This window comes from Hemiscyllium ocellatum, chromosome 28, assembly GCF_020745735.1.
Source record: "Hemiscyllium ocellatum isolate sHemOce1 chromosome 28, sHemOce1.pat.X.cur, whole genome shotgun sequence".
In the NCBI taxonomy this organism is placed as follows: domain Eukaryota; kingdom Metazoa; phylum Chordata; class Chondrichthyes; order Orectolobiformes; family Hemiscylliidae; genus Hemiscyllium; species Hemiscyllium ocellatum.
Window position 1 is genome coordinate 35917304 of NC_083428.1, and position 18104 is coordinate 35935407.

At 41.3% G+C, this 18104-nt stretch overlaps 1 protein-coding gene across 1 annotated transcript in view; it reads left to right on the plus strand.

Annotated features, from left to right (window-relative positions):
• The window catches only part of LOC132829134 (cytotoxic T-lymphocyte protein 4-like), a 35575-nt gene extending 24092 nt beyond the window's left edge, over positions 1-11483 (plus strand). The window contains exons 4-5 of the mRNA XM_060846461.1: positions 3211-3303; positions 10538-11483. Of these exons, the coding sequence (XP_060702444.1) occupies positions 3211-3303; positions 10538-10632 (188 nt within the window). The 3' untranslated portion in view covers positions 10633-11483. The remainder of the gene's footprint in view (positions 1-3210; positions 3304-10537) is intronic.
• Positions 11484-18104: the final 6621 nt, after the last annotated feature.

The following is an 18104-nucleotide window of genomic DNA, read 5'->3' on the forward strand; positions in this document are numbered from 1 at the left end:
ACCTCACACTTTCCCACATTATTCAGTATCTGCCACTTCTTTGCCCACTCTTCTAATCTGTATAAATCTTTCTGCAGCATCCCTGCCTCCTCAGTGCTACCTGTCCCACTACCTATCTTTGTATCATCTGCGAACTTAGCCAGAATATCCCCAGTTACTTCATCTAGATCATTAATGTATAAAGTGAAAGGTTGTGGTCCCAGCACTGAACACTGTGGAACACCACTTGTGGCTGCCATCCTGAGAAAGACCCTTTTATCCCCACTCTCTGCTTTCTGCCAGACAGCCAGGCTTCTATCCACGCTAGCACCTTGCCTCTGAAACCATGGGCCCTTAGCTTAATCAGTAGCCTCCCATGCGGCACCTTGTCAAAGGCCATCTTGAAATCAAGGTAGATAACATCCTTTGGTTATCCCTGGTCTAACCTGGTCATTACTTTCTCAAAGAATTCTAGCAGATTTGTCAGGCATGACCTCCCCTTGAAGTCATGCTGACTTTGCCCTATTTTACTGTACACTTCCAAGTATTCAGAGATCTCTTCCTTCACAATGATTCCAGGATCTTACCCATGACTGAGGTTAGGCTAATCAGTCTGTAATTTTCCATCTTTTGCCTTACTCCCTTTTTAAATGGGGGTGTCACATGAGTGATTTTCCAGTCCTCTGAGACCTTCCATCAGTCTAGTGATTCCTGAAAGATCATCACTAGCACCTCTGCTATCTCTTTGGTAGACCAGCAGGAGGCTGGGGGAACACAGCAGGCCAGGCAGCATCAGGAGGCTGGGGGAACACAGCAAGGCAGGCAGCATCAGGAGATGGAGAAGTCAATGTTTCAGGTATAATGCTTCTTCAGGTCTGGAGTTGGGTGTAAGGGCAGCTGCAAGTAAAGGGGGTAGGATCTGGGGAGGGTTTTGGGTGGGGTGCAGGGTGGTGAGGTGAGGATAGGTGAGCACAGATCAAGGATCTGGCTGGCAGCTCCTAGGGCTCTGTGGGCCTTTCATGTGCACTTACCATGGGGCTGACTGAGTTTGAAAGTCCTCTTTAACTGAGAACCTCCTAACCTACTGAGAACTTGTGCTTGGTTACCCCCATCATCTTTCTCAGAGTGCTGCAAAGCTGATGTTGCTACTTTTACACTGTGATGTAAACAATACTACCAACTGTTTTTATGCATAACATACAAGGAATATTTGAGGACTCTGAGACTATTCTTGATGGAGTTTAGAAGGATGAGGGGGGATCTGATTGAAACTTACAGAATACTGACCGGCCTGAACAGAGTGGACATTGGGAAGATGTTTCCATTGGCAGGGGAGATGGCCTTAGAATGAAGGGAAGACCCTTTTGAATGGAGATGAGGAGATAGATAAGTTCATGTTTGCCAAGGGAATCAAAGGTTATGGGGAGAAAGCAGGAAAATAGCGCTGAAAAGCCTATTAGCCATGATTGAATGGCAGATCGGACTCGATGGGCTGAACGGTTTAATTTCTGCTCCTTATGTGCAAAACGAGATTGTTACAATGCAAGATTCTTTGATAGCCCTAGGATTTGACATATTGTACTTGATCGAACCACTTTCATCGGCCATACTTTTGGATGTAGTTTTGCTCGCTGACCTGGAAGGTTCATTTCCAGACATTTCGTTACCTACTGGGTAACATCTTCAATGGGCCTCTGGCGAAGCACTGCTGAAAATTCCTACTTTCTATTTATATGTTTGGGTTTCTTTGGGTTGGTGATGTCATTTCCTGGGGTTGATGTTATTTCCTGTGGTGAAGTCACTTCCTGTTCCTTTTCTCATGGGGTGGTGAGTAGGGTAATGAAACATCTAAAAATGAACCTTCCAGCTCAGTGAGCAAACCTACATCCAAAACCTCAACCTGAGCTGCAAATCTTCTCAAAACTCACTATTGGCCATACTTGCTTACAGTTTCATATTCTGATAATATTCCTCAGATGCTCCTTTATCCAACAAGAACAGAATTATTCACTGTCTAATTGCAGTTTGCTTTAGAATTTAGTGCCAACTGAACAGCTGGGTGTTTGACAACCAGGATTGTATCAAGAAATCAGCTAAACAATATGATGTATTGTACTGAAAATAATTTTGCTATATCTAATTGGGTACTAATTAAACTTCTTCTACAACTTAGAACTTAAAAAATGAATAGTATTTTCTTCAGTGGCGATTTTTGAGGCTTCTCTTCTGACATGAAGCACAGGGATATGGGACAGGGAAGGAAAGATATACAAGTCCAAGACAGAGGCTGTGTCAAAATAAGTCACCTGGTTGATGTTTCAGCCATGCAGGCCCAAAGGATAGACACCTGTACTCTTTTCTTTGTGTTTGAAGAAGATTTCAGAAGTCCAATGGTGTGGGGAAATTGGCAAAACATTTACGAGGAATGGAATATGATACAAGCAAATATGTAAAAAATAACGAAGGGCACAGTTTGCTTTTGTACCACGGAACGGAAAGAAATTTTGCCAACTTGAACTTCAGCTTCAACAGTATTGCTTTTGCACTTCTTAAACATGAAACCTGCCATGCATAAATGACCAATATTCAACTCAGCCAACTGTAAAGGCAAAAACATAGTTAATTGATAATGTATTATAATTCTGTTTTGCATTTTGGACCATGGAGGATATGTTTGATTGTGTAATGTGAAAAAACAACAGTTCAAGCTGGGGATAGGTGGTAACGGATATCCACAATATGGTAACAACTAGTTCTGGCCATTCATAGTGTACATATATAGGTGTGTGCATATATATCCTTCCATCATAGACTCCATAAAGATGGCATGAATTGTTAGATACAAATAACTCACAGGCTGATGTGATTTAATGTTTTGTTATTGGGGCTCATCTTGAATGGTAACAGGTGACATCATAGAAAATAGTTTTGCCTGTGGAACTGTATCTCAAGCACTGATCTGATGATTCATGAAGACCGCATGAAATTAGAAAGATACCATACGTACATGATGGACAGGTAAAGACCCTTTAATCCATCCAACCGATCCCACGCCATTGTAATACCATGTGCATACTCTTCAGCTTGTCCTGAATTCATGATTCAGCCTTTTTGATTAAACTGGATACATTATAATTTTTTATGGTTGTGTGTTCTTCAATGGGATATTCAATAATTCTATTGATAAATAATGATCTAAAAGGTGATCTAATAACTTTATTTATTTGGCAGGTTCAACATGGATCCTGATTGGTTGCATATTGTCTATCATATTGATTGTGTCAGTCACCACTTCCTTTTTGGCCAGAAAATTAATTAAAAAAGGTAAGAAGGGTCATTGGCTGTGTTGAGCAAACATAAGTAAATCAGTGACATTAATACAAATGTAGCAGAAAATGCTCAAAGCCAAGACACCACCTGGAGTAGATCATATTAATTCCAGGATTCTGAAAGTAAGTAGGGACAAGATTTGTAAGGTTCTGACAATTATTAATAGGGTGGTCACTAGAAAGTGGGAAGATACTAGTCTATGAAATAAACTAAAATGATATCCATATTCAAAAAGGGTGAGGAGTTAGATTCAAGCAATTAAAAATATTCAGTGTGAAAAATAATTGTATCACTCATAGGAGTGTATTTAGGAATCATGGAAAGGTATCACACTGAAGACCTTTCACACCATCCGATCCATGCCAGCTCTATAAAACTATTCAGATAATTGTATTCTTCCAATGTTTTGTTATAGTTCTTCAACGATCTCTCTTCAAGTGTTAATCTCAATGCTATTTAAATGTCTGCCACAATTGGAATCTGAAAGAATAAACACTGCAACTTCAATAATCAAAATAAACTCAGTTACCTTACCATTAACCCTGATCTCAGCAAACCAGAATACATTTTTTGTGTCTGTGCTGAGTATATCACTCAAGAAAAACTCATCCTACTCTTCAGCATCCTCTGATCCCTTGATACTTGCAGACCGCTGTGGTTTGTATTTTTCATTTGATTATATTTTGCTGAAATGGAATCTCTCCTCACACTCATGACCCTGGTGTCCCTTTATGCAGTTGACCACGCTTCCTTTCTTCCCATGCTTTCTGTTGGAAGACTTTCTGTGTGCCCCTTTTAATTCCCATCATCAGGTTTATTATATTCTGCACTCATCCAACACTTGCTGTTGACAACTAATTTTACCATCGTACCTTTCTTTAAAAACCATAGTATCTGCTTCTACTGCCCTTTCAGATAGTGTATTCTAAATCATAACAATAGATAAATGAGTTTGTTTGTCTGTAATGACTCATGAAGGCCAAGTAATATAATTTATTGCAGAACACCAAATAGATCCACTACTCATGGTATACATAGGCTAGTCCCAGCTTGGGATGGATACTAGTTTGAGCTGGAAGCAGATGGTAACATATATGTATAATGTGGTCATAACCAGTCTGGTTGTCATCCTGAGTCTGCTTTAGGAAGGGTTCAGGTAATGAGCTCTAGCAGGGATCCAAGGGAACGTATATTCAACGAGCTCTACAAGGAGATTAATTAATGATTCCCCATGTAGGCTTTATCACATTGTTTCCACTTGCTAATCACCTTAAATCCATGTCCTCTGGTTACTGAACCTTCTGCTACTGAAAACAGTTTCTCTTTGTTTACGGTATCAAAACCTTTCAGGATACTGAGAACAGCTTGTTTCTCATCTTTACGGCTTGATGGAGAATAAGCCCGGTTTTCTGGTACCAACAAGCAAGTGAAATTGTTCATCCACGTTATCAAATTTCCCCTACTGTGTCTTGACATTCTTCCACAAGTATGTTATCCATAATAGGCCACAATACACCTAACCAGTTAGGAGTTAAGCAGTGCTTTATAAGGGTTTAGCATAACTTCCTTACTTTCACTCTACGTCACTATGTTTAAGTCAAGGAGTAGCTCTACAATAATTTTTAATAATGCCCAATTCATGGGTATTGCTGGCTGGGGCAGTATTTAGTATCTAATTGTACTTGAAATTGGTGGTGAGCTAGCTACCTTGAAAAACTGCAATCTATTTGGTGTAGGTAGTCCCACAATGCTGTTAGGCAGGAAGTGCTCGGATATTGACCCAATGATACTGAAGGAATGGCAATATACTTCCAAGTCAGGAAGCTGACTGGCTTGGAGGGGAACCTATGGCTGTGATGTTCACAGATATCTGCTGTCCTTGATCTCCAGATGGTATGGATCTCAGTTTTGGAAGGTGCTATCTGAGGATTCATTTTATAGATAGTATACACGACTAATGCTGAGCACTGGTGGTGGAGGGAGTGAATGTTCATGGATGCGATGACAAGCAATCAAGCTGTACTGTCCATTATGATGCCAAGCTTCTTGAGTGTTATCGGAGCTATATTCACCTAGGCAAAAAAGGAGTATTCAATCAAACTCCAGACTTAAACCTTCTAGGTGGTGGACAGGCTTTGTGGAGTCAGGAGGTGAGTTACATACTGCAGGAATCCTACACTCTGACTGCTTTTGCAGCCATAGTATTTCTATGCTAGTTCAGTTCAATTTCTAGTCAACAGTAACCCTCAGGCTGTTGAAAGTGGGGAAACTCAGTAGTGGTGATGTTGTTAAATGATAAGAGGTGACAGATTCTCTCTTGTTGGAGATTATCATTGTCTGGCACTTGTATGGCACGGATGTTACCTGTCATCTGTCAGCTCAAGCCTGGGTATTGTGCAAGTCTTGTTACTTTTTGTTATGGACTACTTATCTGCAAAATCTGAGGAGTTGTGAATGGTTTTGTACGACCATCATTGAACATTCCCACTTCTGACCTTATGATGGTGGGAAGGTCATTGATGAAGCAGTTGAAAATGGTTGGGCCTTGGCTCTATCCTGAGGAACTCCAGCAGAGATGAATAACCACAGCAACTGTAACCTTTTTCCTTTGTGCTAGGTATGACCCTAACCAGCAAAGAATTTCCCCTGATTCTCACTGACCCTAGTTTTGCCAGGCCTCCTTAATGTCACTTTTGCACAAATGCTGATTTATTGTAAATGATGAGGCACTCTGACCTCCCCTCTGGAGTTCGGCTGTTTTGTCCATGTCTTATAATTTTGTATGCTTCAATCAGGTCCTCTCTCAGCCTTCATTTCCTTCAATCAAATTGAGAAAATAGATTATTTGACAATAATCACGCTGCTGTTCATGGGAACTTGCTGTGTTACATGATGGCAGCTGCATTTCCTTACTTTGCAATTGTGGCACCACTTCAAACTAAGCATCACTGAGCAGGTTATTCCTATTCAGTGCTTTTGAAGGGTTTAGCGTAACTTCCTTACTTTCACTCTATATCCCTATTTTTAAAGTCAAGGAAATGTAATTGTTAAAATTACTAATTCATAGATTCAGGCATTGCTGGCTGGGACAGCATTTATTGGTCATCTTTAATTGCCCTTGAGAAATTGGTGGTGAGTTATCATGTTGAAACACTGCAATCCACTGTTGATGCATCACTTTACTGATGATCATGAGTAAACTAAAGAGTGATAAATCGCTGGGTTGGATTTGTTCTTTTTTTGTGTGTGAAGGAAACACTGCAGCAATTTTCAACCTTATCATATGGATGTGGCTGTACTGGAACAGCTTGGCTAGGGCCATGGCAAGTTCTGGAGTGCAAGTCTTCAGTACATTTCCCCAAATGCTGTCAGGATCCATAGCCTTTTCTGTATTCAGTGCCTTCAGCCATTTCTTGCTATCACATGGGAACATTAGCCAGCAACGGTTCAGAGGAGTTTAACCAAACTCCTAATTTACTTTGGAGATGTGACATGACATATGGACAATGGAAAGCCATACTTTATAGAAAACCTTGACATTTGACAATGTCACACATTAAATTATTTCTGGGGCTTCAGAAACTTCTTAGGAATGAATGCATAACAGACTGGAGGTTAGAAAGCAATGAATGAAAGGATTCAGAAATGCCTTACAAAGTTGTCAGATTTTCAGAGGATACCAAATTGGAAGCAGTAGTATAATTGACAGAGGCAACGCAAAAATTGCAATGAGCTTAACAAGATAATTATGGAGAGAGAACATTAGTATGTAAAATCGAATACGAACAAGTGCAAAATACTGCATAAAGGACAGAAAATTAAGCAACTCACACGCTCTGTGAACACTGATGAAATAGCCAATGAGGAATTGGATAGTGAGATAGGGATCTTGGTAAGCTCAATTTTAAACATGTCCGAACAATACAGAGTAGCAACAAAAAGCAATGTTAAACTGCGCAACCAGCCAGTTGGTTCACATTCAGGTTAATTGTGATGAAAACGTACAGTACACTTATCACATCACGCCTTGAGTATTTTTAAATGCTGGAAGCAGTCACAGGGAAGAAGGAGGTTCCCTATCATAAAGGGTTTGATTTGTGAGCATGAATCAGAAAGATTCTAAATTTAATCCACTTAGGGTTGTAAGTTTTTGCTGTGGATCTTCACAGGAGTGAACAGACTGATGCCTATCCCAGGGATCTTTGGGCCCATGGTGCAAGACATCCCAAGAGGTAGTGGGATCTGGATTTTCAACCTTAAAATGAGGCATTTATGGCATAATATGGAAAATTCAACTGTAATAAGCATTATGCAATCTCAGATTAGATGATAAATTGTTACACTGTTGGGGGAGATAAAAGTGACTGGTGGGTTAAAAATCCCATGGCAGGATTATTTCTTACATAGAAAACAGATTATCAGACTATTGATCTTTTTTGCAGTTGGTAGAACTGTACAAATTGGATGGCTACTTTGGCTGACAACAACATTTCAAGCTAGAAATGAATCTCAGGATGTTGTAAAGACACAAAAAAGCATTCCATCAAAAGCCTTACTTTTAGGATGACTCAATTTTTTTACAAAAACTTTTCTTAAAGTCCTTGTGAAACACTCAACCATATATTATATATATATATATATATTTATATTTATATACACTCATCCTTTGGTTGAACTTCATCAGCACCTAAGCGAGTCAAATCAACATTCATTGATCTCAGGAGAAAGTGAGGACTGCAGATGCTGGAGATCAGAGCTGAAAATATGTTGTTGGAAAAGCGCAGCAGGTCAGGCAGCATCCAAAGAGCAGCAGAATCGACATTTCGGGCATGAACCCTCCTTCAGGAATGCTGAAGCCCTTCATTCCTGAAGAAGGGCTCATGCCCGAAACGCCGATTCTCCTGCTCCTTGGATGCTGCCTGACCTGCTGCGCTTTTCCAGCAACACATTTTCAGCATTCATTGATCTCAACCATTTTAATGTCTCTGGTTTCCAACCTGTCTCAATTTTATCAATCTTGATGTAAAGACAGAAAACCTTGCATTTATATAACACCTTTCATGACGACAGATTGCCACAAAGGACTCAGCCAATGAAGCACCTTTGAAATGGTGCCACAATTGCAAAATAAGGAAGTGCAGATGCCGTCATGTAACACAGCAAGTTCCCATGAACAGCAGCGTGATTATTGTCAAATAATCTATTTTCTTAATTTAATTGAGGGAAATGAAGACTGAGAGGGGACCTGATTGAAGCATACAAAATTATAAGGGGCGTGGATTGGATAGATGGGAAGAAACTTTCTTTATTTGCAGAAGGGTGCCATAGATTTAAGGTAGTCATGATTTGGAGGTGCTGGTGTTTTACTGGGGTGTACAACATTAAAAATTACACAACACCAGTTTATAGTCCAACAGGTTTATTTGGAAGCACTAGCTTTCAGAGTGCCACTCCTTCAGCAGGTGACAATCACCTGATGACGGAGTGGCGCTCAGAAAGCTAGTGATTCTAATTAAACCTGTTGGACTATAACCTGGTGTTGTGTAATTTTAACTTCATAGATTTAAGATGAAAGGAAAGAGGTCTACAGGGAATTTAAAGATTTTTTTTCATTCAGGTAGCTGGGAGTATTTGAAATTCACCCCCCAAAAGGGAGGTAAAAGCAGGAACCCTCCAAACATTTAGCAACTAAGTACTGGAATATGGGAATCAAGTAGTTGGGTGCTTGATGGCCAGTATGGACATGATGGGCCGAAGGGGTTCTTTCCATGCTGTAAAACTCTGTGAATCCATAATAAACTTTGGCCAGGACACTGAGGAAACTCCTCTGTTCTTCAAAATTTCACCATAAGATCTCTTGCATCCACCAGAAAGGCCCAATGGGCTATGGTTTGGAGCTTTGTTCAGAAAGCAGCTTGGACTACACAGCATCTGTATTGTCAAATCTCGAGATGGGCCATGAAGCAGTCCACGTCTAAGTGCATGAAGACCTGGACAATATCCAGGCTGGGAGAAAGTGAGGCCTGCAGATGCTGGAGACCTGTGTCGAGAGTGTGGTGCTGGAGAAGCACAAGCAGATCAGGCAGCATCCTAATGAACGGCTTATGCCCGAAATGTCAATCCCCCTGCTCCACGGATGCTGCCTGACCTCCTATGCTTTTCCAGCACCACACTCTTGGCAATACCCAGACCTGGGATGAAAAAGGCAAGTAAAATTTGTGCCATGTGAATGCTAGGTTATGATGATCTTCAATAAGAGAGAATCTATTTGATGACATTATTATCACTGAAACCAACACTATCAACATCCTGGGAGTTACTATTAACTAGAAATTCAACAAACTTTAAGTATCAGAACAGATCAGGGCCTAAGAACACTATAGTGAGCAGCTCACCTCCTGATTCCCCAAAGTGTGACCACCATCTGCAAGGCATAAGTCAGGAATGTGATGGAATATTCCCCATTTGCCTGGATGGGGGGAGCACCAACTCAAGAAGCATTACACCTGGTCTGGACTGGATGTGACTCCAGATCCACAGCAATGTGGCTGATTCTTAACTTCCTTCTGGGATGGCCAATAAATGCTGGCCTAGTCAGTGATGCCCTCAACCAATGAATATAAAATAAAACAAAATAAAATCATCCAGGACAAAACTGCCCTCTTGATTGGCATAACATTCCCAAGCATCCACTCCAGCTATCATCAACCCTCAATAGCTGCTGTTTGTAACATCTGCAAGATGTATGGTTGGTTCTGCTATAACGTGCGTTTTTTCAACAGGAATTGGCTTTAATGTGATTGAAGAATTTAGACCCGTTACTTGTAGAATATGAATTCTCCTTGCCTGTATTGGCTATAATGTGATTCCACCCTCATTATTTTAAATTGTGCGGTTTTTATTAAAATGCAAGATCGCACAAGAATGAACGATCACATTGTATCAGAATATTGCAGATATTCACCAAAGATCCTTAGACAACACCTCCCAAATACATGACAACTATCATCTAAAAGGACTGAAGTTTTGTTCATATAACATATTTCACTCATCTCATCCCACACTTTTCATACTTGGTGGTATTCTGCACAATGGGCCACAATCCTTTGCAGAGATTGCTTAACTACTAAAAACACCAATCTTACATAACCTACCCGGAAGAAGCTAAACAATGTTTCTGAATAATGTGGCAGATCTAGAGTGATTGGCATCTTTTTCTTTTCCACAGAGGAACCCATGTATGTCAATGTGAGATACAGAAACAAAACCGGTGAGAACAAGCGACAAACAGAATCAAAATGTGAGGTACGCTATGTCGTGTAGATGTGGAGATCCGAAGACATTTGAGCAGAAATGCCAAAAGCCCTCATTACAGCTTTGAAGTAGCTGAAGTTTAAATGACCAGAGCTGACATGTTGTGAGATATTCAAGAGTCTGGAAGAAAGTTGAACTTTTATCCAGTCCATTTGAAAACACACTGATCAGTGACTGATCCTGCAAATTTGAACAAATATCCATGGACGAATAAAAGATTTTGACATTTTAAATGATACGTCAAATCTCCTTCTGTATGGGAATCTGTATTGACAAGTAGACAACTGATTTTTCATACACTGGACTTAATTTATGGATTAATGTGAAGACTCAGGTTATACCCCACTGTGATGTACAATGTCATACAGAGTCTATATAAGCTCTGCTGTAACTTGTGTTCATATCCATGGTGACAGTAACCTACACACTGACTTACTTCCTTTAACTCTTCATTCCAGACAATTACCAAGTAGAAGTAAATACATCCTGACAAGAACAAAAACAACCCCACAGTGGTCACAGAAGATTGATTTGAAAAAAAAGAACTATTTTGAGAGGTGATAGATATAGGACAGAGGTCAGAGGTCATTTGTTTACTCAGAGAGTAGTAAGGGCATGGAATGCCCTGCCTGCAACTGTAGTAGACTTGCCAACTTTAAAGACATTTAAGTGGTCATTTGATAAACAAATGAATATTAATGGAAAAGCGTAGGTTAGGTGGGCTTCAGATTGGTTTCACAGGTCAGTACAACATCGAGGATCGAAGGGCCTGTACTGCGCTGTAATGTTTTATGTTCTATATTCAATAGATTTAGTTAGTATATTTTTCATACTGTGTGGTAATTCCTCCTTTGACACCATCCTCTGTAATATTTTTCAACATTAAAAGACTATCAGAGCATTAGATGCAAATATTGCACAAAGCAAGAACAAATTATAGTATTAATCATTTTGTGTTTAACATCCCATTGACCATTTTCTTCAGATACATCAATTTATATCAATATTACGATGCAGAGCCCACTTTTTGAAGTGGGGTTTGAGCTGTAGGGAGAGGCTGAATAAGTTGGGACTGTTTTCCATGGAGCATCAGAGGCTGAAGGGGTGACCTTACAAGGGTTTATAAAATCATGAAGAGCATGGATACGATAAATAGCCAAGGTCTTTCCCCGAGTAGGGCATTCCAAAACTAGAGGGGGTAGGTTTAAGGTGAGAGAGGGTAGGTTTAAGGTGAGAGGGGAAAGATATAAAACGAATGTAAGGTGCAACTTTCTCATGCAGGGGGTAGTGTGGGTATGGAATAGGCTGCCAGAGGAATCTGGTACAATTACAACATTTAAAAGCCATCTGGATGGGTATATGAATAGGGAAGGTATGGAGGAATATGGGTCAAATTCTAGCAAATGGGACTAAATGAATTTAGGATATCTGGTCAGCATGGATGAGGTGGACCAAAGGGCCTGTTTCCATGCTGTATATATCGATGACTCTATGATTCTAAGTGTTGCTAGTGTTGTCACATAGGAAATACAACTGTGAACCTGTGCATCACAATGCGCTCACGCAATGCTTTTTTCAAGGTTTGACACACAGCAAGTTTACTCAATGAAACTGGAAGTGAGCAGTGTAACTGGATGATATGCTGATCTTTCTTACACCCCAGGACCTGAGTTTCAAACTGGCTCAGTCACTTCTGTGACTAATCGCACAGACAGATTTGAGATCCTACTGGATAATTTCCTCAATTGGAATTAAACTGACATTGTTGCAATGAAAGACTCACTGCTATTGGGGCACTATTCGGCGGGTTTATCGTACACTGCTAGATCAATGTACAGGGAATTGTACACCAGATCTTATCATGATATGGAGATGCTGGTGTTGGACTGGGATGTACAAAGTTAAAAATCACACAACACCAGGTAATAGGCCAACAGGTTTAATTGGAAGCACTTGCTTTCGGAGTGCTGCTCCTTCATCAGACAACCACCTGATGAAGGAGCAGTACTCTGAAAGTTAGCGCTTCCAATTAAACCTATTGGCTTTAACCTGGTGCTGTGTGATTTTTAGATCTTATCATTGCAGTGATGTATTCCATTATTCTGCATCCATTACCATGGTGCATAAAATGAAACATAGAATACTGTAGACTTGAACCTCTGCGCTTAATTGGAATGGGGAAGGAGGTGTTGTTAAAACCTCTTGTTTATGCATATCCTCTTTCATTGAGCTGGCCACTTTTTAGGCAGCTTTCTTATGAAGAATCTGCCAGATCATGGATTCTTCAGTCCATATACACTAAAATGCATATAAATTGAGGTCCAATGATGTGATTAGGACTCCAATCTGATTTTAATTGGGTGCATCAGAAACCAAGCCCATTAGCCAACCACAATTGGCATAATTTGATTGTCACATGTACCAAGATACAGTGAAAAGTATTGTTTTGTGTGCTATCCAGGCAAATCATACCTTACATAAGTACATCAGGGTAATAGAACAGAATGCAGAATATGGTGTTCCAGCTACAATGAAGGATTCACAGGAAACATTATTCCAAGAGACATTGGAGACTGTGGACACCTAAAATTATTGGGTTGTGTGCTGTTCTCCATTATGGATTCCCAAGAGATTATTGGAGAGTTTTTTGATCTACCTTTTATCGCCTCACTTATCCTGATGATGCTCACACAGGCCATTGTTTGTAACGTTTTTGCACTGGAGAATTGTACAATAGTGGGATGCTTTCATGACAGCATCGATCCTGTGACATGCATCATCTCCCTATTGTAAGATTATAAAAGGGGTTTTGCATAAGGGCAGGAGCTAGCCCATGCACACCTGGTTGGTGGCACAGTCCACAATTCCATACCGCCTGAATAGCTCAAGTACATTCACAGCTATGGGACCATTCAATTATAATTTTAACAGTTCCAAACTTATTGAGCCAAACTCAATCCCTGGAAGTCTGGGAAACCCCTCCAACATGCACATTGTGCTGTATTCTGTACAAACTGACAATGAAGACACCAAACAGTTGGAGGATCAAAGAAAAGTATGAATAGCCGTGATCTGATTGGGAAGCATTGAATTGAGATATGGGAGAATTAAAAAGGATAGGAGAACTGTTGATGCACCAATGTTTAAAGGGAGCAGATTTTTTTTTCCCCTTCTCTGAAAGGTTAAGTGAAATACCCTCTTCTTGCTATTGCCCTTCACCACATCCTTAATTGTGCATTAAAGAAACGTTTTAGCTAATACTTGTGGAAATAACCTGACAGTGTGGTTTCAGATCTGCTGTGAACAAACACTGCAAACGAAAAAGCCATTGTGGTAAAGGTGTTTAATTTAAATGCAAACACGACATGATTTGAATTGACAAGTGTCAACTTCACTTTCTTAGAAGAGGGTTGCCTATTTCTGGTATTCCTGTGACTGTTTTCCAAGAATCTGCAGCTAAGCTGGTGAGATTTTCAAGATGCTTGTGGCCAACAGTTTCTGGGAGCTCAAGCCTCTGAGGTCCTGGTAGCAATTGACAGCAGGTTGACCACTGCCAGTGCAGAATGGCCTGGTTGGCCTTCTGACACAAAGGTGCCTCTTCAAGAGCTTGGTGAGGCAGCAGTTACATTGACTTCCTCAGAAAGGGATAACACCTACTTCTCTGTTTGGGCCCTTCTCCTCCCATGTTGGGAAGACACCTCAACCTGTTGATCTGCAGGTAATAAAAAGTTCTTTGAATAACGAAATCTTTTCGGGTTCCACAGTCTCTCCCAGTCAAGGTGACAGTTGTTTGAGTTTTTTCATTGGGAAAGGCTGGTAACATTGATTTCTGCTGCAATTATCCAGTGTACCTTGAGGTGCCAAGCTAATTCACGGTAGACCATGAAAGGGTAGTGCCACATAAGCTCCATGATGGGCATACAAGCATATAGATAAGGAGCAGGAGTGGGCCATTTGCATCGCTTTTTAATAAGAAAATGGCTAATTTGTTTACAACCACAAATCCACATTCCCACTTATCCCAGATAATCTTTCACTCCTTTTTTTTGACTATCCATCTTTGCCGTCAAAATACCCAAATTCTCTGCTTCTGACATCTTTTCATGGACGAATTCTAAAGACTCATGACACTGTTTGAGAATATATTGAATCTCATCTCTCTCCTGAATGGGCAACTCCTTATTTTTTAGACAGTAACCATAATTCTGGATTATCCAGAAGATGAAACAATCTCCTTACATCTACCCTGTCAAAACCTCTCAGGGTCTTAAATCAGTCAAGTAGAATCTTACTTTTCTAAACTGAAGCAGATACAAGCTTATAAGGAATTATTCCTTATAAGACAAACTCTCAATCCAGGTAATAACTCAGTTAACTTTCTCTGAACTAATTCTAATGCATTTGCATCCTTTCTTAAATAAGCTGGGCGGCATAGTGGTTAGCACTGCTGCCTCATAGCACAAGGGTCCCAGGTTCAATTCTAGCCTTGGGTGACTGTCTGTGTGGAGTTTGCACGTTCTCCCCATGTCTGCGTGGATTTCCTCCGGGTGCTCCGATTTCCTCCCACAGACCAAAGATGTGCAGGTCAGGTGAATTGGCACATAGTGTTAGGTGTATTAGTCAGAGGAAAATGGGTCTGGCTGGGTTACTCTTCGGAGGGTCAGTGTGGACTGGTTGGGCCGAAGGGCCTGTTTCCACACTGTATAGAATCTAATCTAATACTATACATGGTACTCCAGATACAGTCTCACCAGTAACCAAAGAATAATCTTCTTGTGTTGTATTCAATTCCCCTGGCAATAAATCATATTTGCTGTATCTGCATATTAGCTTTTTGTGATTCATGCCTTTAGATTTTATTGTCATGTGTACTCAAGTACAGAAGTACAGGAATACAGGTAGCTCTCCTTTAACATGTAGTTGTATTCCAGTGAAACCTGTAACAGAAAATCGCTTAATAGAAATAATGGGGTTTATGGGGAAAGTTGGGTTCGGGGTAGACCAGCAAAAAATATCATTCACAGTCACTCAACTATCACCCAATAGTCTAACACAAAGTCTCGCACAGCCTGAATGAAGGTTGAAATCATATTTATGAATGAAACAAAAGTAAATTTAACACAATACATTTTAAAAAAATGTAAGAAAGCTGCTCTCTGTACAGTCCCTCTGATGGAAGGCTGCCCTGTCAGCAGCAAACTTTGGCACATACGCAGAATCAAGCGCATGAGACGATTCCGCTGGGATCGTGCTATTGCCGAATGGAGGTAAGCGTTCTCAAAAACACCATTCTCCAATTCTTCAGTGACATTATAGCCAAAACACGGTGCTGAAATGCAGGTTCTCACAGAACTACCAGAACAGTGAAAAGTGTACAATGGCGCCACACACGGCTGCATCTTAGGTAGAAAGATATCCCAAGTACAAAAACTCTGGTACAAATCAACCAAAGAAACAAAGTTAAAAAGTTACATTACAGACCTTCATAGAATAAGTAGAAAAATAAAGATATAGGTAATAGTTAATATTAAAGTCCTTTTCAATATAAACTTGAAAATTAAATGAATAAAGTTAAAGTTCAACAGTCTTGGATGAGTATTTGCTGGGTCCCCAATCTCCTCCGCTTAGCTTGCTCTCCGAGACACCTTAACTGCTTCTTCTCAGCTCCGTGACTACAAACCCTTTTCCAATTTTTAGTTTGAGGCAGTCAATTTTCTTTTCATAATTGGGGCCCATTTGCCTGGGTCTTTGCACCTCAGCTGGGTAGAGAAAAGACCATTCCTTTCAGGAACTATTTTATGAACCTGTCAGCACTTCCTACCCCTGTACACCTGTGAATCCTGCATTGCCATGTGCAGACTTTTGCATCCAAATTTTTTTAATTTCAAAAATACACTTTATACATAAAATATTTTGATAGTCTGTACAGTTGGTCATGCCATACACACATAAACATTCCATTTCTTTGCATACAGAGATCAGAATTTATCATTTGTATATACAGGTCTGTACATTTATCAATCATATTTGCATATATTTAGCTGAGGCGTCAGCAGAGCCCAAATGACTGGGTGGGCCCCTTGTTCTTAGGCAGGCAGATGTTACCTTGGAATGTGCCAGCCTGCAACACTCAGTTGGGGTCAACACCTTCAGTTGGAAGATCAACAGGTTTCGGACCGCCCAAAGAGCATCCTTCACCGAGTTGATGATCCTCCAGGCACAGTTGATGTTCGTCTCGGTGTGCGTCCCGGGAAACAGACCATAGAGCACGGAGTCCCGGGTCACGGCACTACTCGGGACGAACCTCGACAAATACCACTGCATTCCTCTCCAGACTTCTTCTGCTAGGCACATCCAGAAGGAGGTGTGTGACAGTCTCGTTCCCCCACCCCTGCAGCCGCTTCAAGGGCAGCGTGCGGTGTGGCAGAGAGTCCGGGCATGCATAAAGGATCTCACAGGCCCTTCTCACCACCAGCCAAGCCATGTCTGGGTGCTTGTTGGAAAGTTCTGGCGATGAGGCATTCTGCCAAATGGCTTTGACAATCTGCTCAGGAAACCGCTCGATAGGATCCACCCTCTCCTTTTCCCGAAGGGTCTCAAGGACACTACGTGCTGACCACTTCCTGATGGATTTGTGGTCAAAGATGTTTTTCTTCATAAACTTCTCCACGAAGGACAGGTGATACGGAACGGTCCAACTACTCGGAGCGTTCCGCGGCAGCAAGGCCAGGCCCATCCTTCGCAACACCGGAGGCAGGTAGAACCTCAGTACGTAGTGACACTTGATGCTTGTGTACCGGGGATCCATGCACAGCTTGATGCAGCCACATACAAAGGTGGCCATCAGGGTGAGGGTGGCATTGGGAGTGTTTTATCCCCCATTGCCCAGCTCTTTATACATTGAGTCCCTTCGACCCAGTCCATCTTTGATCTCCATATAAACTGGAAGATGGCCCAGGTGACTGCAGCGGCACAGGTTCTGGGAATAGGCCAGACCTGTGCCACATGTAACAGCAATGACAGTGCCTCAGATCTGATGACCAGGTTTTTCCCGCGATGGAGAGTGACCGTAGTTTCCACATGCCCAGTTTTTGCCTCACTTTGCTGATACACTCCTTCCAAGACTTGGCACATGCCCCAGCCCCCCCGAACCAAATACTCAACACCTTCAGGTGGTCAGTCCTGACGGTGAAGGGGATCGAGGATTGGTCGGCCCAGTTTCCGAAGACCATGGCCTTGCTCATGCCTCAGTTTACCTTGGCCCCCGAGGCCTGATCGAACTGGTCACATATGTACATAAGTCTGTGCAAGGACAGCGGATCTGAGCAGAAAACGGCGACTTTATTCATGTACAGGGAGGCCTTAACCTGTAGTCACCCCTCTCAGGCTCGCATCCTTCCTGATGGACTCGGCAAATGGCTCTATGCAGCACACAAACAAGGCAGGAGAGAGGGGTGGAGGGGAGCCCTGGCTGACTCCAG